This window comes from Melanotaenia boesemani, chromosome 18 (genome assembly GCF_017639745.1).
Source record: "Melanotaenia boesemani isolate fMelBoe1 chromosome 18, fMelBoe1.pri, whole genome shotgun sequence".
NCBI lineage: Eukaryota > Metazoa > Chordata > Actinopteri > Atheriniformes > Melanotaeniidae > Melanotaenia > Melanotaenia boesemani.
Genome location: NC_055699.1, coordinates 17,616,883 through 17,637,475, shown reverse-complemented (window position 1 = coordinate 17,637,475; position 20,593 = coordinate 17,616,883). Strand labels below are relative to the sequence as shown.

The following is a 20,593-nucleotide window of genomic DNA, read 5'->3' as shown; positions in this document are numbered from 1 at the left end:
TTTACTTATTTTCATCTTATTATTTTAACTATTTTTTTTGCAGTTGCATAATGCACGGAGATATAGATTTTTGCAGTGTTAATATTTAAAACAAGCCTTCATGTTTGTCTTCAAAGGCGAATGCGTTTTAACTGCACACACAATACCTGCAGCAATATAGACCTGGACAAAGGAGGAGGAGGAGAGGGGTGGGGGGTCAGAAATATTGTTTGGGGCTCTGCGCAAGGGAGGAGTAAGTTTTGAAGCAGAGCTGTCTGAGAGTTGAATACTCTCAGAGTGGAGCGGGGTCCCTTTTGAATATCTTGCCTGTCTACAAGGCTTGGTTTCAACCACTTCCACCACTGCACCAAGGCCTCCGGCAAACAACTTAAAACCGCGAGCTGTGTTTGATAGACACTGGCAAAGGCTGCACCCCAGGCAAGCAAGCCAACCTCTTCCAAACAGCTGACACTATATTATTATTATTATTATTATTATTATTATTATTATTATTGGGGTTTTTTTTTTTTTTTGGGGGGGGGGGGGGGGGGGGGGGGGGGGGTGTTTTGTTTGTTTGTTTGTTTGTTGTTTTTTTTGTTGTTTTTTTTTAGTTTAGTTTTTTTTTTCCTGTTTTGTGGCTGGTTTGTTCTTTTTCAAACTAAAAGGAAACTTTCTTTCTTTCTTTCTTTCTTTCTTTTTAATGAATATTACATAACTCATTTATGGCTGGAGATCCCACCACAACCGAAGCGTCTGTCCGGCACAGACGGTAACTATCCCATCATCAGTTTTCTAGGTACAAACGCCTCATGTGGTGACAGTGAGAGGGTTTCAGGTCTTTTAAATCAAACGCATGCTCTTTAAGGAAAATAAATTGTGTTCTGGCGCCACCTTGCTTCAGAAAAAACACACTGCAGTTGGATTTATGACAAATGGCAGGAAACCAATGAGTACATGGGCGATTCCAGTCAATTATTAATTAAAGTACCTTTTGATTTTCTTGTATTAAATAACTTCAATTCAACTTTACACAACCTTTCGAGTATTGCTAGAAAATCCCGCAACAACAGGTCTGAAACATGAACATTTATAGCCATATATCTTTGATGTTGTTGATTTAATCACTTGTTTTGCCATCGGATTACAAAGTAAAACTCGTGATATTTGGAGAATAAAAGGCACTGTGAGAACTTACCCTGTCTTGACCACTCAATGGTGAAGTGTTGTGGATAAAAACGCAACATAATTCAATCCTGTGATGCCATCTTGTGGTCGTGAATATAAAACTATTTTCGACTGGAATCAATCAAGTGTCCTTCATGGGGTCAACAAGGCGTTCTTTAATTTAAATCTAACGAGTCTATATTAGTGGCACTATTGCTCGGGAATTAAGCATGTGGAATGATGGGACAGTATTTTTTATAAACATGCCTCAGTCTGCTATTACTTTAATGCACAACATGATTAAGACAAATACATTGTTGAAGTCTTACTTTAAACCTGATTATTTGGGGAGAAATGCAGACCTATTAATGCATTGCTGGCTAGGGAAAATGTCTTACATTTCTTTTTTTCTTTCTTTCTTTCTTTCTTTCTTTCTTTCTTTCTTTCTTTCTTTCTTTCTTTCTTTCTTTCTTTTTAAATTTATTTATTTATTTTTACTCGTGGGTCAATAATGCAATTTTATTTTAAAATCACTACACGAACCATGTTTTGTATCTTGGAAATAAAGTATTATATATACTATATACTTAAATTATTTGTATCCGTAATTGTAAGCTGTTAGATGTGCAGCCAACACACTAGATATTGCATCATGAACGCAGCACTTCGCCATCAAATGAAACCGCCTACATTTCCCATCAGCCATCCAACCGACTTCATAAAATGTGCACCATTGATTTGTGCCCGGTAGAGAACAGGCTGGTAGTTGACTGTAACAGAGGACATACCGAAGGAACAAGGTTGTATGTAGTCTTATTAGCCCTTGTTTTGGTTATTATTCGTTAAAAAAAAGGGAAAATAAAAATAAAATTAGAACCGGAACCTTGTTTTAACATTTGTATGACGTTCATGTCAACGGACTGCAAAATTTCTTCATGTAACGACGATGCTAGTTAAGTCTGTTGCTGCTAGTCTCTTCACAGCAGCTTATCTTCTTTTCCAGACACACACAACACATACATGTACCCCTCAGTGTGACGATTTCTAATCAGAAGTAACTGAGTGCTACTGTGTGACAACCTGAAAACTTTTCGTATGTTAAAATGTTTGTGTATGTTTTGATGGTTCAGTTAGCTTTCAGTAACAGCTCTGTGTTGCAGGAGTCTGATAGTTATTTTAATAGTTTTGCATTAGTAAGTAATGTTCATGCGTATTGAATGAGTTCTGCTCATGTTTGCTGCTTCAAGTTTGTTTGTTGATTCACTTACTGAATACTCTGTGGCCCTGACAGGTGTCCAACATGTCTGTGGATTGGCTTGGTTATGGTTACGCCACGCTCATCGCGTCTGGGGGAGTTGTTGGTTATGCAAAAGCAGGTAATGGACTCTAATATAATATTTTTGTGGGGTTTTAAGTAGGGTTATACCTGTCAGGTCAAACATGTATTTATTGATAACCACCCGCATGGTCAGGCATTGCCTAAATTATTCAGCTAGATTAGAGGTTCAAATAGCTACTTACACTTAAAACAAAAGCAAAACTGTATTAGTGTATTAATCAACTAAGGAAGTTCATAGTAAGATTGTTGTTATTATTATTATTATTATTATTACTATTATTATTATTATTATTATTATTATTATTATTTAGGGCTGCATGTGGGGTGGTGGTTAGCACCTCAGCTGAGGGGAGGTTCAAAAGCAAGGCAAATTTATTTGTATAGCACATTTCATGTAAAAGACAATTCAAAGTGCTTTACATAAAACATTACAGAAGGGTATAGAAAACAATACAAGTGCATTAAAAAAAAAACATTAAAAGAATTGTAATGAATTAAATGAAAACAGACAGAAAAAGCTCAAATAAAATAGTTAAAATGCAAGAAATAATGGTCCAGTATGGGGAAAGACGGTATTAAAACATGATCAAGTTTAAAGATTCCAGCTGAAAAGAAACAGATGCAGATTTTGACTCCTAAATAAAAACTATTGAACTGCAGCAGAGAACAGGTTGGTCTTTAACCCAGATTTAAATAAATGGATTGTTTCAGCTGATCTGGGGCTTTCTGGGAGTTTGTTCCAGACATGTGGAGCATAAGAGCTGAATGCAGCTTCTCTGTGTCTGGTTCTCACTCTGGAACTGATAAGAAACATGATCCAGATGATCTGAGGGTTCCGGTAGGTTCATACTGGGTCAAGAGGTCTCTGATGTATTTTGGTCCTAAACCATTCAGAGCTTTATAGACCAGCAGCAGAACTTTAAAGTCTATTCTCTGATGAACAGGCAGCCAGTGTAAAGACCTCAGAGCTGGACTGATGTGGTCCACTTTCTTGGTCTTAGTGAGGACTCGAGCAGCAGAGTTCTGAATAAGCTGCAGGTGTCTGTTTTTTTTGTAGAACCTGTAAAAACACTGTTACAGTCAACCCAACTAAAGATGAAAGCATGGACTAGTTTTTCCAGGTCCTGCTGAGACATCAGATCTTTTACCCTTGATATATTCTTAAGGTGATAGTAGACTGACTTTTTGATTCTCTTAATGTGTTTTTCAAAGTTAAGGTCTGAGTCCATCAATACACCCAGATTTGGCCTGGTTGGTAGTTTTCAGGTGTATAGACTGGTGACCTTTAGTCGTTTCTCTTTGGCTCCAAAGACAATCCCCTTAGTTTTGTTTTTAACTGAAGAAAGTTTAGACACATCCAGTCATTAATCTCCTCAATGCATTTCCCAAGAGCCTGTACAGGTCCTTGGTCTCCTGGAGACATTGTAATATATATCTGTGTGTCATCTGCGTAGCCATGGTAACTAAATGTAATTTTTCTTTATAACCTGTGCCAGTGGGAGCATGTAGATGTTAAACAGAAGAGGCCCCAGGATGGAAACTTGGGGAACTCCACATGTAATTCTTGTCTGCTCAGATGTAAAGTTACCTATTGACACAAAGTACTTTCTATTCTCTAAATAGCGCAGTGCCAGAGAGACCCATCCAGTTTGCCAGTTGTTTAAGTAAGATATTGTGGTCGACTGTATCAAATGCAGCACTGAGGTCTAGTAAGACTAAGACTGACACTTTTCCATCGTCTGTATACAAACATGTCATTAATGACTTTGATCAGAGCATCTCAGTGCTGTGATGCTGTCTAAAACCTGACTGGAAGACATCATAGCAGTTGTTTTGTGTTAAAAAGTTGTTTAGCTGATGAAAAACAGCTCTTTCGATTATCTTACTCAGAAAAGGAAGATTTGAGATCGGCCTGTAGTTTAGTCATTTGTGTCTTGTCTAGATCCTTTTTAGCAGAGTTTTGATTACAGCTGTTTTTAGACGTTCTGTGAAGACGCCCGAAATTAAAGACAAGTTCACAATCTGCAACAGATCTGGCTGCAGTCTTTGAGACTGTTTTGAAGAAACCTGTGGGCGGGATGTTCAAACAGTGGAGTTTGCATGTTCTCCCTGTCTATGTGTGGGTTCTCTCTGGGTACTCTGGCTTCCTCCCACCTTCCAAAGACATGCACGTTAGGTTAACTGCTCACTCTAAATTCTCCCTAGGAGTGAGTGTGAACTTGAGTGTGTTTGCCCTGTCTAGGGTGTATCCTACCTCTCTGCTGCATTACACATAATGGATCAAATTGATGTAAATTTATTGTAATAGTTTTCTGTAATGGTTTCACAATATTTCTTGGTTGTCTTTTTGAACCCATGAATTAAAAGAATTATGCTAAAAATAACTAATAAATCCAACTGAGAGATGGCGCTAATATTTGGCATTTCTTTTACAAAACAGAGTTTTTTATTCCCTTAGCAAATCTGTTTCATTAGCAGACATTATTTACTATACTATTAATACTGTCAATATTATTTAAAATATATTGATAAAAAGTCAAATAAGGCAAATAGAGTATGTTTTTTTTTGTTTTTTTCCATCTCTTTCCCTTTCTCATCTGTTGTTTTCAGGCAGCGTCCCTTCCCTGGCTGCTGGTCTTCTTTTCGGGGGCCTTGCAGGTTTTGGAGCCTACCAGATCTCCAACGACCCTAATAATGTCTGGGTGTCTTTAGGTGGGTAAAAGTGAAATATTTTGGCTTCAGAAAACTGAAGTGGAAAACCTTCAATGTTTTCTTTGTGGGGAAGAATAATTTTAAATGCAAATGTGTGCTAAGCATTTAACATGGTTTGAATCTTCATTATGACTCCCTTCACTAACATTGATCATTGTGTTTTATTTGCCAGGTACATCAGCAGCACTGACCGGCATTATGGGAAAGAGGTTCTACGGATCAAGGAAGTTCATGCCAGCTGGTCTGATGGCAGGAGTGAGGTCTGATATTTATCAAATCCATAATAAAAGAATAAATATACTAAGGATATTAATGTTATTCATGATATTATTACTGAATATATAAAATCCAGTATTTATTTAATATATTTATCTTGAGTAATTTTATTTATTTTATTATTATTTTAATTCGTTAATTAAATTTGACTTCTAATTTTGTTCCTCTTGTTCCAGTCTTCTGATGGTGGGGAAACTTAGCTTGGCATTGCTCCAGAAACCTGCAGGATCCTCATGAGACGAAGACGACTGAAAAATGTTTAGTTCTCATTCGCTCACATCAGTCTGCTTTTTCAGGGACAGCCTGTCAGCATCTGGCATTTGCTGTTGTTTTGTTTAAAAAAAAAAAGAGAGAGAAAAATGTTTGACCATGAAATATATTGTCTATATACAGTAAGGATAGTTGTCTTGTTTCTGAGTTACATTTTATTAGTAAAAAAAAACATTACAAAATATTTATTGTGTAATACAAAGAGTCTTTCAGTTGGTTAACAGTATGCAGGAATCATTCTGACTTGACATCAACTATTTCTTGTTGTGCCACCTACAGTAGGACATATAAAGCTGAGGGAATTTAGAATTGCAGAATCCATTCATATAACAATAAATATATTGCCAGCGGAGATGAAACACTTTACAAAGTAAAAAAAAAAAGAAAAAAAAGAAAAACTACATTTAAGTCTTAGAGTGTCCAAGAAGTAACAGTAGAATTGGCTCACACTGGATTCCTCAGGAAAACAGTGGGATTGTCTTGTAGACAGTACCGGTCTTGGCAACCATCCCCTCCAACGCACACATTATGCAAACTTGGAAATTAAAATGTGAACTATGTGCGAGATCACAAAATGTCCATGATGTGGACACAAAGCCTGACACCCACAGTTCAAAGCTTCTTTAGCTGTTTCCCAAGACTACCGGTTTCCACCGTACTTGGATGTCCAGTCCACCCTGCCGTGGACGGGCTGCACAGCAGGAGCTCTGCTCAGGAGGTTTCCAGATGATTTCCCCAGTGCTGAATAGCTGCTCCCCTTCACCTGAGTCCTTTCTGTCCTCCTCTTCCAGCCCTCGTAATCTAGAGGAACATGCCAGATACTTTTACTTTTTCACCCCAAATATATACAGTCGTGTGAAAATGAAAGTATACCCTCAATCAACACTTTCACAATTCTAAGGTTTATGTATTAGGACATAATAGTTCATGTTCAACAGTTCTTGTGCAGTGCTTGGTCTTTTTCCAGCAGAAGTTAAAAAAATAAATACATGTTTCAGTTAGCATTTTATATGTTAAAATTCATCACAGTACAATTGGAAAAAGTATGGCTTGTCCCAAATGGCTGTGGGCAAAGCGTATTATCTCTAAAAAGGAACATGGCAACACAGCTTAGGTTTGCAAGCTACATCTTAACAAACCACAAGTCTTCTGGAACTACGTGTTTAGGGCTGATGAGATTACAGCAGAGATCTTAGTAGATGAGGGTTGATGATTCTGGCTTTTTTTCAGCCATAGCAACTGCACACCTTGCAGTCATTGAGTTGCTCGTGAACTCTTTTGTATATCAAAGTATTTCAGAGTCAAATGTGGGTCATCTGTTTAACAGCTAAAGTTGACCCGTGCATCAGACAATGACCCCAAACAAAGCAGCAACTAAACAAAAGAATGAACAAAAAAATTAATCCAGACAAAATTCAGACCTCACATTGTCTACAGAAACCTGCGCATAAACAAATGGCTGCAAACAAGCTGCTGCATCGTGTTTTTTATTTTTTATTTATTTATTTTTTTTGGGGTGTTTTAATATGTCAAAAACTTGAAGAAGAGGGTGCATTTTCTTTTTGAATACAAAATAAACCACATGTTTTGTATTTGGCAGCAGCTACAATGAACAATCTTTTAACTATTGAAAATGACTAAAAGCTGCCTGAAAATAAAAAGTGTGGTCTTCTAAACAAAAAAAGGAAAAGCCAGAACAGTTGGGAAAAAAGCAGCTTTTTAAAAATGGTAATACCTTCACTAGTTTCACTCAGTGATGAGTTGGAAGTGGGCTTGAGTTTTGCAGCTTTTGTCTTGTCTTTTTTATTATCAGGAGAAGAAGAAAGATTGACTGAAAGAGTGAAGAAAAGGGACAAATATAGTTGGAATAATTGAGTTTTAATAGAAACAAAAGAGAGAAAATAGTACAAGATTGAATATGAGAACAGTTAAGCTTAAGGACTACACAGTGAAATTTATTCACTTCTGGTTAAGATTAGAGAAAGGCATCAGGAATCAGGTAAGTTCTTTGTCAGAGCAAAAGTAAACTGGTTAAGTCTATGAAAATAAGTAAACATATTCAGTTGAAAGAAGTCCTTACTTGTGTGCTGGCCAGCCAAAGGGGCAAGCTGGATTCTCTGTCCCACTGAGCCAACCTCTTTCTTTTGGAAAGAAGGGATGTAACCACCGGAGAGGTTGTATTTGGTGCTTATAAAGTTCCCTTTAAGAAAAGAGAACACGTATCAGGCATTTGCTTTATTAACAATTTATATCAGCCAAAATCATTTAGACTTAAAACTGCATGAAATACTAAATACTACGCATACAAACTACAGTAAGTACAATATTTACACTTAAAGCAGCTTTAATACACAAACTAATAAGGAAGCTACAGATTTACATAATTGCGACAAACTGGAATTTTAATAAGTTATCTAATTTCAATACCTTTAGACAGATCAATTTTCTCCAGTATTCTTTCTTTGACAACAGTTTTCTCTGGTGTGCTATCTGCAGATTTAGAGGCATTCTCTGCTAATTTCATAGCCAAAACGTAGAGTTGGGGATGTGGGCACAGTCAGGAGAAAAAGAAGAAAAAGGATGACAGGATTGAAAGGAAAATAGTAAAAGAGATATATAGAAGAACTTGTAAGCAAAAGTACTTTTGTAATTTTGTGAAACACTACAGTAATGACTAATAGAATAATAGCTGCATTATAAATAAATGCTGGGAGGTGGAGCAAATGAAGGGTGAGGGGTGCACTTGAAGGCCATTTAAGGCACACTTGATATTCAACAGACAGTCTTAATCTCATGAATAGATCATGAAAGAGAGAGACAAGGTGACAAAGAGACGGGCAAAGAAGTGGACACATACTGTATGTCTGCACAAGCAATGACTTATAGATGTGTCATATTTCCACAACTGCAGATATTTGGGCTCACTCCCAACACTTATTTGTTCATTTATCCATAACTACTAAGCAGGAAATATTGACTGCATCCTTAACATTTAGCATCTCTGTGGTACAAAGAGGACAGTATCACTTAACACTATGCAACACTGCCAGCCCACAGGTTTACTATGCTAGGCAAGATGGTATAGTCATTAGTGAGCAGGTTTACTGTGCTGATTTGTTACAGATAATGCTTTGCTTTAGTCTTCATGCCTTTTTATTTTTATTTCTTAAGAAAATACTCAGGTTATAGGTGCAATTAAAATGAAAAAGAAACAAAGCATTCACTTAACAACCACAGCACAAAAATGGTCGATTCAAGAGGACAAAAAAATGAAAAACACAATGAAATGCATGCATGCCACTTTTCTACAGCGTTGCAAAAATGTTGATAAAAGCCCAGAGCAGCCTAAAAAACATTCATTAGTTTGTTCAATAGATTCTGCATCTCACACACTCCAATATCAGATATGCAAGATGCTAGGCAATATGCTAAGTATCTTTTATTCAATGATTTGGTGAAATCTGGTGAAAAGTTCCCTCAACTGTACACTACACCAAACACCTCTTAATACATTTGCATTAGACATTAGTGGTCCATACCTGCGTTGGCTCTGACAGATAGTCCTCCTCCAATTGGACCCAGTGTTTTATTTACAGTGTTTGAAGAGTTTTCCCACAGGTCCCGCAGCGTCATACCACCTAGCTCTTTATCCCCAGATGGAGTCTGAGTCTTTCCAATCAAGCCTTAAAGCAACACATGAATAGATGTAAATAAAAGTGGAGCTTTTCTGTATATATACATATATATATATATATATATATATATATATATATATATATATATATATAAATATATATGAACCTGAAATCAGGGTTTTTTTTCTTGTTGTTGTTTATAAAACTAACTAAAATACCAGCAGACAATCTTACCAGTAATGGCCAATAATCCCTTTACGAACATGACAAAAAGCAGATTCTACCTAAGGTAATTACATTTCTTACATTAAGAATGAGGCTCCCTGCTTGTCTTACCTGGCAGGTACCGTGACTGGCTGAGATAGTGCTGCCGTGCTGCAGATCCAGGAAGACTGGAATCCATTTGGCTGACCTTAACATTGCTTGGTAATTTGGTAACGGTGCTGAAGGAATACAGAGGTTTTTGATCCTTGGCCCTAACAACAAAATACAAACAATTTTACAGTCTTAAGGATGATTATGAAGTTATGCATTTTAATTGAGTATTTTTGCAAGAAAAATATTGCAGGTACCCACATGATTAAAAATACTCAATGATATTAGATTGTTGATTTGCTTCACAGTTAATTTTTTTCACTCCTGTAAAGGATGACAACACTTACAAAGGGCAGCAATCCTTAGAACTCCTCTCCTCCTCTGCAGTCCCTAGACTGGGTTTCTTGGAGTTGGAGGCAGCAGTTTCTGATTGGTCAGATTCCTCCCAGCTGTCTGAGGTCTTCGTCACCATCTGTCCCCAACGACGACGTCCGCTTTTCAATATCCCCATCACACTACTCCCAACAGTGTTCTCACTGCCCAGTGGTGCTGCCTTCTGCAGAAAACAACAATATTATAAAGTATCTGAATAATTAACTCCTACTTTCTACTACATCGTATTCTACAGTTGCTTTGAACAGAACACTCAAGCTGGAAAGATACATTTATTCTGCCAAGTTACCCTAAATTTGTACAATCTTTGGTTGTTTCACCTAATGTAGCCTAAAAAAATATGAATAATGATGTGATTTCATGACACCACTCACTGCTTGGCTAAGGCCTCCTGGTTTACTGTCAGCCTGAGGCATGGGGATCTGCTGAAGAGGCTGATGGTGCTGATGGTTTCTGGAGGAAGTTGAGGAAGCTTTGGACTCAGAGGAAGACTGCGGCACATCCGTCTTCGACTCAGAGACCTGTTTCTGAACTAGTGGCCTGGTCTGGACCTTCTTGACCTCCTGGCTCTGAGGACGAGGCCCCAGGACCTGGCCCACTTGGAAGTAAGGATAACGCAGGGCCTGGGTACAGAGAGGAATGAATACAAATTGCTGTTTTTCTAATGTTTTAGCTGTGTGTAATTTCTTTATTATGTAAATCTTTCATACAAAAAAGACAAAAATGCTTCTGTACAACTTCTACATTAAAACATCAAAACTTTTGAAAAACCTGACTTGTTCAAGCCATTTGGTAAAGTAAATGTTTCAGTGACTACAATTAATCTAATTAAAAAATGGCGGATGTATACATGCATGAGTCACCTCGACTCAAATTGGTTTGGGTATGTAAGGACAAAAGTGATATATTGCATGTTATCCCTTTATGGTTTCAAGTTTTGACAAATACACTGTGTTACAATAATATTAACTGTTTGTTTAACCATTTGTTTAAATAAAAAAACATGGATTCTTATTATCGTTGTCCAAAGGAAAAGAAAACCTTTTTTTTCTCTTTGCTTACTTTTATTTATTTATTTTTTGTGCAAACATTAAAGGGTTAAAATGGGCTAAAATGATGCAGAAATGCACCACACAAAATCAAAGCAATCTCAAGGTCCACAGAGTAACTCAGCCATCTCACTGGAGCATATAAATAGTATAAGGCCATACGTTGTGTAGAATATGTTGAAACACAAATGCAAAGGAAATAATTCTGCAGCTGAAGAAGAAATAAATTATGACTTAAATTCCCCTTAAATGACAGGGATTAGGATGACTATTCGATCTCTGCATGTTAACAACAATTCATTTGTATCTTATTGTGAGCGTTACAGACTAACTAAACTGAGGGCAGTAGACCTAAAAATAAAGCTAAAGGATTTGTTGTGATGCTTAAGTTAAAAACTTGGAGCAGGTTCAGTCTTAATTCCCAGCAACCACATACACAGTACAGTTAAACAAGCAGTCATGCTAATACATGAAGTATATAATCAAACATTGAAAAAAATCTTGTTTACCTGTACAGCAGTGGGTCTTTTTTTAGGGTCCCATTGCAGCATGTCTTTCATCAGTAAAATAGCTTCGTTGCTTGCATTTGGGATGAGGGTCTTCAGTTGAGTCGGCACACATTGGGGAAAGCGAAAGTTCATAGCAGATGCTAGTTGGTAGCCCTCTGGCCAGTCTGTCTAATTATGGAGACATTCAAAGGATTACATTTATTCATATATTCACTCACTTCTTTAAATGTTTAAATGAATTTATAAATTCATTTTTGCACCTGAGGTAAGGTCGAACTCTTCCACATCCCTCTGCTCAACAAGTTCTCACCTTTTTAACAGTTCCCAGGACTTGGCAGATCTTAAAAATTTCATCCACTTCACTGTTTCCAGGGAAAAGTGGTCTGAGTGTGTAGAGTTCAGCCATGATACAGCCCACCGCCCACAGGTCAATAGGAGAGCTGTAGGTAGATGACCTTAGCAGAACCTCAGGAGCTCGGTACCTTGATACAGAAAAATATAGCTCTTAAGCAAAACAATGTAAACAAGAATAGATAAGTGCACGCTCTAGAAAAGTGCTCTCACCATCTAGTTGACACATAGTCTGTGTATGGAGGTTTGGAGCGGATCTCTCTGGCCAGTCCAAAATCTGCTATTTTGACCAGTTCTGGACCCATGCATAACAGATTCTCTGGCTTCATGTCTCGATGAAAGAAACCTGCACAAATAATAAATAAAGCATTAAAACCCATGTGATTACAATCACACACATTTTACATGTGCTACAAATGTGTGTATAACTCAGTTAGAATTACAGCTAAATAGATTTACATTAATCTTGCTTTTAAACTTTTTTTTATTATTTACAGTACCAAGGCCTAAGGGCATTGCACACTTTCTCACTGGGAGTTACAATGATAATTAAATGATTTGTGATATGTTAAAGAAAGCGTAGAGAAGTTGTTTAAAATATGCATCAAGCTGTACATGAAAATTTCAAATGCAGCTTCAGCAATGTCATGTTTAATTTTAAACCACTGGAAAAACATGAGATTAGAAGCAAATATTAACCCCATTACTCCTGTAAGTAAAACAAAAGTATATGTCTCTATATTAATCAAATGCAGTCTTTGAGACGATAAATAATTATATTATTCCCAGGTTTCCTCACTATAATCTTAAACACGACATTAAAAAAATTCAAACATATTAAAAGCATTTTATTGGTATATAAAATAAATCCTAACTAATGCTAAAGGTCGTGCTACTTTCTGGGGGAAAAAAAGAGACAGAGCAAATCCTCTTACCATGCTTGTGTACAAAAGCCAACCCAGATAGCACTTGAAACATGATGTTCCTAATTTCATTCTCTGAGAACATCTTATTCTCTCTATCAGTGCACCAAAAAGACAAAGAAGGAAGGACAGATATAAAGAAAAGTGTTAAGAAAAGGAAAAATATCTGCATTTTGGATGTGTGGAAGCGTGGACATTTATTCTGATCGTATTCCAACTTTGCTAATTTTGTGATAATTCTGGTCAAATGTGATCATAACAAGGCCAGACTGAAAAAACTCCAGTCAGATGTATTAAGTGCATTTTAGAAATGCTTAATATTTGAGATAAGAGGCATCCACATATCCATTCATCACGCAGAACTCATGCAGAGAGTGAGACAGCATTGGAGGGTTCGCATACTACAAGAATTTAATAAATGTTAAATCATTCTAGCCATTTGATTTGTAACTGAATTACTTCATGATTTTGTAGAGAAGTGTGAGTAAAACTGAGTAAATCTTGCAGAATGAAACCACTCTCATAGGCTTGCAAGCATGAACAAAACCCAATGCACCTACCATGTTTGTGAATAAATGACAGACCTTGTAAAATCTGAAAGCTTATGTTTCTTATGACTGATTCGGGAAACATTTTTCTTCTGTAAACATAAAATCAACATAAGTGTCATGAGCAAGTTTAACGAAAGCAAAACAACACAGGAAGTATTCTTGTAAAACAACGCAAAGCCACAAATCTGAACGCTTCCTTTACTTGTCTGCCTTTGTCTTTGACAATAAGCCCCAGCTGTGTTTTTCACATACTGTATAAACAACTGGGGTTTTCCAAACTAGCAAAAACATCAAGGTTTCCTCCAGAGATGGTGTTCTGTGTTGTGGCAGCTTTTTGCAAAATTCAGTGGGAGGAGGAAACTGTTTACTGGGGAGAGAAATCTAGAAATCATTGGATCCCTATCGGCTCATTGAAAATAAATCACTAAAAAGATAAATATCTAAACCTTTTAATGGCACATTGGCTGCAAATCCTTTCTAAATTTATTACATTTGTCAAACATTTGTAATGTGAATGTGTCTTTCCTCTTACCTATCCTTCATAAGCTGGTAAAGGTTTTCCTTCATGTACTCAAAGACAAAGTAGAGGTGATCGTTTTCTCTGATAACCTCTTTTAGTTTCACCACATTGGCATGGTTCAGCTTCTTCAGTGACTGGAGTGAAATACAATGTGAAAAGCAAGAAAAATATTAATGTGTGTGTAATCACATGCTCATGCACATTTAATACCAGGTTTTTAAGGGATATATCAAAAGAGCTAGCGTAGTAATTAAAAACACAAGGTGGTTGGTTCATATTTTACAGTGTTTCATGTAAATGTAGACTAGCTCACATAGGACACTTTATGGACAACTGTGTCAACCAGGAAATAATCATTTCATAAATAAACATATTGGTCCAGTGGCTGTCACTGATGCCTGTAATTAGGAGTAAGACTGCTTCTGTGTGCTGCTACCAGTATATACAACCATCCCTACCTTCACTTCTCTTAGGTTCATACATTCTTCCCATGAATAGAACTTTCTCTTCATCCTGGGAAAAAAAATAAAAAGACTTTAAAATAAAAAAAATTATGAGGTATGTATATATGCAAGGGAATAACGTTTTATATAATTACATACAATGCACAATTTAGTGCTATAAATGTATTTGGAAAAATTCTTTTGTGTGTCTCCATCAATAATTCAGTTCTTTGGAGGCATCTCCAATTTTAATGTATATCAAGCTACTTTAGATACTATTATTCCAAACTAATTTAGGTTCTTGACTTAAATTATACGTTGATTTGATCAATGCATTTATTTGTCGGTTACCATGTGCATGAATACAACATACCAGCTGGCATTTATTAACCTCTCTAATCAACATTACCTCTCCCTCTGGAATTACATAAGAGTTACAGAATGAGCAGATATCCTTTCCTCCTCATCTCCTCCACAATGTCAGCAACCTGACACACCCCTTCTACTTTCACTGCCTTTCACCGTCACCACATGTATTATCTTGCATGGTAACCAAATGATCAACAAGTGAACGCATCTCATCAGTTACTCGTCTATTATTGAACACCATGACTGCGTTGCAGAAACAAAGCAAAGTAAGCTGGTTTGTTTGCCTTGTTAATGGCACGCAGCTCATCCAGGGCACCAACCTCTTGTCTTATAGTAATATCTGCCAGGATCACTTAAAGCTGGTGGAAAGCATCAGAGAGACATATAAGAAAAAGGCAGCACCTTATTATTAACCGCTGATTAGATTTTTCTAAATACATCAATTTTTATTGAAGATAAAGAAAAAAAACAACACTGTTTTGTGGATTATTACTGCTTAGTCCACCAAATAAAAAAAAAACTAAAATAAGCGTAACATCACAACAGTAAACTTGTCACAACATAAAGTTCCCTCCATTCACAACACATGATGCTATATCCATACACTGTGCAGGCCTAGTAGAGATTTTGTTAAAAAAAATAAAATAAAATAAAAAAATCAACACACTCACCTCTTGATAGCTACAAGTTCCCCGGACTCATTGCTTCTCCCCATCAACACACTCCCATAGGTGCCATCACCCAACTGCCTCAGGGTGGTATAGCGATTCATAATGTCTCAAAATGATTTCATCGGCTTCTTAACGCTGTTTAAGTCTTAGACGATCTGTATAAAAAAAATGTCCTTCCTGTTCCTGGTCTTGTTTCTCCAGCCTGGTCTCTACAAAAGTTTAATTATTCTTTTCCAAGACGAGGAATCTTCTGTTGATCCAATATGTCACAAATCCACTGAGTTTGAAACTCAAAACTCATCTTCCGCTAACAGATCCATTGATAGAAAGGCTGAAGTCATGAGACAGCTAAAAAAAAAGAAAAGAAGAAAACTCATCAGCAACAGACACATATGTTAATTAAAAATACAAAAAATTACTAAAATGCTATCATTTCTCTCACTAGCTCTCACAAATTTGCACAACAGGAACATTTTTAAGAGACCTGGGCAAAAGGTGATGTTACAGCAGGATAACTTCCTGTAGTTCCTTTAATGAGGAGGAATAGCTACGTGCCGCATGAGTGTTGTAGGAGGCTCAAACATGAGCACCTGAGGGAGATGACATAGCCAGCCTAAAGCAGATTAGACAAACAGATGTAAATAGGATGTTACATCACCAGCATGCTTACCAGCATTCAAAACCTTCTCCGAGCACCCTGCCTGGCAAGAGGATTTGATTGACGCCATAGGCCATAGTGATCAAACTGTATGTTCAGCCAAATAAATCTCCCTAAATGCTTCTTCAGAACTGAAGGGTAAACAACTTATACTTACATTAAACATAGTGGAATTTTTTTCTTGGAAGACGTGCACAGCTAACTGCTGTTTTAGTTTGCAATCAGAGCTATATCTGTATTCCTGATATAGCTAGATATTATCTATACATGCAGTCTGACACTTTATTAATTACTAATACACTGAAAAAGGTTGCAAAATGAATGCAGAGCTGCCTTCTTGAAGCCTTTTCAGCTAAATGAATAATTTTGTATGGAGGACCCAAGTTAGGCTGACTCAAACAGTGAAACTGCAATGAGTATATGTATATTGGAAAAATAACATTAAACATAAATCATGGGCTTGAACAGTCAGACATGCTGAAATGAATGTGTGTAAACAACTTCTTAGGCATTGCAACTACAACTATGGCTGTAAGGGTAGACCATGTGATCTAAGCTGGATGTTCTTGGGCAAGATACATGTGCCAGGGCTCAGTCCTGGCACATGTGCTTTGTCATTATAGTCACAGACTGTGACTATGCATATGCTTATCTTTGTATATCTTCAACAATATATAAATCTAAAGGAATGCAAGATATACTTTTTCATTTACACTTTTTCACTGTGTCAAATCCACCTTGCCCGCCCCCCTCCTACTCTGCCAGTTCAAGCACGGTTTTATTACAGGGTTCACACCACAAGTTGCAGGACAAAGCATTAAAATTCATGAATTAACAGAAGTTATTATTCTAAGTCACACAGAAACTTATCCACAACAACCACTGTGACAACCACAGTCACATGTCATTCAAACAAAATAAGTAAAATTAAAAAATGAATTTCATAAAGCACTTTGAGTGGTCAAACTATGACTAGAAAAGTGCTTTATAAGTACAGTCCAGTTACAATTAAATGAAGGAGAAGTTATAGAGGAATGATTTGGTGTTACAACAGAATGCAAATTGTTGTATCCCACTAAACCATGTTTGGACTTCACAAAATTATACTCTAACTTAAATCCACACTTTCAGTAGTTTTCCCACATTAATTGTTTGATAGAGTTGTATGGTGAGCACAAGTATAAAATAAGCTGTATGCTAATCAGACTAATTACCTATACCTTTAAACAATTAAAAATTGATTATACTGTCAATTTAGTTACTTTTTTGTTTGCTTTGTCTCTTAAAGTAACAGGACTTCATTGTAGACTAGTTTACTAAGCTGGTTTTAATCTTCTCAGTTGGAAATAAATATGATGCTTAATACATTTCCTTTAAAATTTGATGAAATAAATGAAAAGAACAGATCAAGATTCATCAAAATGTATGGTGGACGTGTGCTGATTTCACTTATCTGGAAATTTTAAAATATGTTTGCATCCTACACATTTTGTAATACAGTAAGACATATTGTTTTTTTTTTTATTTATTTATTTTTATTTATGTTTTTAAATAAACATGCAACATAAATATAAATAAATAAAACACATGGATCAGTTGTTACAAAAACTGTTTTATTCATATTTATTTATATTGCTTTCTTTAGTGATAACTCCACAGTTACAGGAGATACAAATGCACAAAGGAGTGCACTTACAAGATCTTGTCATTAGAAGCTTTACACAATGCCAGCTGTATCAAGAATGAGTCAGTCTTGTGGCAAGAAAACAGGGACACGTCATCTTGTTTTCTTAGTTTTAAGTCATATTTTGTAGTAAAATAACATGTGGTGCACTCACTGCAAGCATGACACCACAGAATCACCTCCCAACAACAATTTAACTTCTAATTTTCAGTGTTTTAAGTGTGGGGAGATAAAATAAGCACTGCATGTATGTAATAAGAAGTAGTTGAAGTAGGTGAATTAGCAAAGTGTGTATAAGATATCAATAAGGTTCTTATAAACCCAGCTAATTTATTTGGGAAATAATTTCAATGGCCTTTAATTTTATCCTCCTAGCATCAGTTGGAATTTATCGATAAAGAAAATAATCTAAGGCAAATGTGTATCTTGGATAAACTTTTTTTTTGCATAATAGCTTGCATAAATAACAATTAAATGCACACTGATCTTTCAATAACTTATCCCTTATATACACACACACACACACACACACACACACACACACACACATATATATATATATATATATATATATATTCTGGTGTCTGTTCTTTCTCCCACACTTAGTCTTGTGGGTGTCTGTAGGGGTGTATATGGGGGAGTCTGTGAGGGGTCTGTATGGCCATCTTCAGTTGTGAGAATGTAAGGATTGAACTATGAAGACAATAATAATATATATATAATAATAATTTATTTCAGCCCACTTTAAAAGAATGCTAAAATCTGGGTTGGTTATTGGAATGCTGACAATCATGTAAAACACAAATCACCAGATAAATTAAGTATGAGTAAATATTCTTAGATTTGTAATCTGTTTTGCATAGAGGTTTTTTTGTTTGTTTGTTTGTTTTATTTCTCTAATTTTAAATTAGAAATTCTTTCTCTAAAAGGAAATGACAGTATGACAACTAAGTCTCACTGAGACTAATAACAACAAGAGAAGAACTGGCTTGCAATCTGCTGAGGAGGGATTTAAAGGGAATTAAGATGTAGCAAGGCCACATGACATTGGAAGCTAATCAAGGTCAGTTATACTAAATGCACACACATACATTAACCACACAAAGAAAATGGAAAACATTAAATTATTTTAAACAACACTTCTTAATACATTAATTTGAACAAATATTCTTGAGTTTTGTTTGTAAAACTTATTCGTTTTAGCAGGCTGTGAGTGTAACAAATAAAATGATCTTCATAGCCCATTGCAACAGTTTCGTTGGCCTATCCTGCGTAATTTATCAGGAGGGGAAAAAAAGCGAAGTTCAAATTACTTTTTTGACACAGCCTTTCAGCTTTGACAGTTCGTTTTATCAGCCATGGTAAACGTGTTATCCGTTAAGCTCACTCTATCTGCTTCTCTCTCTCAGTTTTAAACTCACCAGTTTGGGGTGTAGTCTGTCCTCTGTCCTATTGTCTGGCTCGGCTGACAGCTCCAGATAAAAAATTGCGTGGTGTCTAAACCCAGCTCTTACGATAAGATGCGTGCGCGCGCGCGCATGCGTGACCTCTTCCCATGGTAACGTGCATACAAACGCAACGCCTGTTCAGTTGCCTGGTGACACAAGAGGCGTAGGCCATGCACGCAATGCTTTGTGGGGCTTGTTGTCCTTTGGCGCAGCTTTTGGAAAAGACTAACTTCACGGTTATGTCTAAATTTAACCAGACTATGCTGTTAGTTAGTTAGTTAGTTAGTTAGTTAGTTAGTTAGTTAGTTAGTTAGTTAGTTAGTTAGTTTTTTATGCAGGCCTACTAAAAGTTGCGAAAAACATTTTACCGTGATCAGTCAGAACGAGACGTCTTGATGCCACAGTTTCCACAGCAGCAATGAACATACACACACACCTCCATCATTCTTTGTCCATTAAAGACTGCCATTATTTGCTAATCTAATATTGCCAGAACTACTGGGACGCCCCTGCAAATCCCTAAATTCAGGTATTCCAAGCAAGGTCCATGAAGACATGGTGCTAGTTTGGTCTGGAAGGAACTTGACTGGCCTGCAGACTTCTGACCTCAACCCACTTTTGTAAGAAGAGATTATAAAAAATAGTGAATTAATAAGCATCAACAAATTAGCATTAGCTGCATCATGAAGTCTTTTTTTTTTTTTACCACAAATAAAGTATTCTACACACCATTTATTAAGCTTAAAATAATTATTACATAAACTTGACAAAATGTGAATTGAATGAGCCTACCATAGAAATGCATCCATCCATCCATTCATCCATACATCCATTTCCTTTACCCACTTATTTCAATGCAGCGCCATGGGGGACTGGGAAAAGAAAAATTGATTGTTTGTGAGGCCACTAGATCTTTGCTTTCAATGTATACTAATGTACAATATGCCTTGTATAAATGAGAAAATCAATAAATATATGTTTTTTAAAAAAAGAAATATTGATAAACATGAGGACGAAGTCTAACATTTACAATAATCAGTACCAATAGGAGAATATTACAAGGGAATTTTGGCACATATTGAGGGATAGAACCCACACATGTACTGTAGTTGTTTTGCTCATGCCACAGAAGCACGATCTTTAAGTTATACCTTTTAAAGGGGACTAATCTGGCGTCTATATGTATAACACAATACAAGTAGGTATTTTTAAAGCGACTAAATAATTGATTAAAGACTATTTTCCTTGCTTTTTGTACTAAGTTTAGTTTGAACATTAATATCAAGCGGAATTATTTGAGTAACCTTGTAAACAAGTAAAAACCACAGCCTAGC

The 20,593-nt window shown here is 36.3% G+C and overlaps 2 protein-coding genes across 17 annotated transcripts; one reads left to right on the top strand and one right to left on the bottom strand.

The window, feature by feature from the left end:
- The first annotated feature begins 1,833 nt into the window (after positions 1-1,833).
- tmem14ca (transmembrane protein 14Ca) lies at positions 1,834-5,856 on the top strand. 4 transcript variants are annotated; one of them, XM_041967902.1, is made up of 5 exons: positions 1,834-1,943; positions 2,435-2,519; positions 5,093-5,194; positions 5,367-5,454; positions 5,647-5,856. In XM_041967902.1, exons 2-5 carry the CDS (start codon positions 2,444-2,446, stop codon positions 5,705-5,707), a joined length of 327 nt encoding a protein of 108 aa, XP_041823836.1. In that variant the 5' UTR covers positions 1,834-1,943; positions 2,435-2,443; the 3' UTR covers positions 5,708-5,856. The 4 variants fall into 4 exon arrangements, with proteins under 4 accessions (XP_041823836.1, XP_041823837.1, XP_041823838.1 ...); XM_041967903.1 differs by having other exon boundaries at positions 1,926-1,946; XM_041967904.1 differs by lacking the exon at positions 1,834-1,943 and adding an exon at positions 2,192-2,236.
- A 27-nt stretch (positions 5,857-5,883) lies between these two features.
- On the bottom strand, positions 5,884-19,702 carry mak (male germ cell-associated kinase). Of its 13 annotated transcripts, none has more exons than XM_041967884.1 (17): positions 19,628-19,702; positions 15,954-16,082; positions 15,470-15,817; positions 14,445-14,499; positions 13,999-14,120; positions 13,476-13,555; positions 12,206-12,338; positions 11,952-12,123; positions 11,642-11,809; positions 10,458-10,706; positions 10,038-10,246; positions 9,712-9,851; positions 9,280-9,423; positions 8,168-8,254; positions 7,821-7,940; positions 7,476-7,571; positions 5,884-6,541 (listed from the first exon to the last, which is right to left on the bottom strand). In XM_041967884.1, the coding sequence occupies exons 3-17, from the start codon at positions 15,568-15,570 to the stop codon at positions 6,381-6,383; spliced, it is 2,037 nt and encodes a 678-aa protein (XP_041823818.1). In that variant the 5' UTR covers positions 15,571-15,817; positions 15,954-16,082; positions 19,628-19,702; the 3' UTR covers positions 5,884-6,380. The 13 variants fall into 13 exon arrangements, with proteins under 13 accessions (XP_041823818.1, XP_041823822.1, XP_041823816.1 ...); XM_041967888.1 differs by having other exon boundaries at positions 13,500-13,555; XM_041967882.1 differs by lacking the exon at positions 13,476-13,555 and adding an exon at positions 12,928-13,010.
- Between the last annotated feature and the right edge of the window lie 891 nt (positions 19,703-20,593).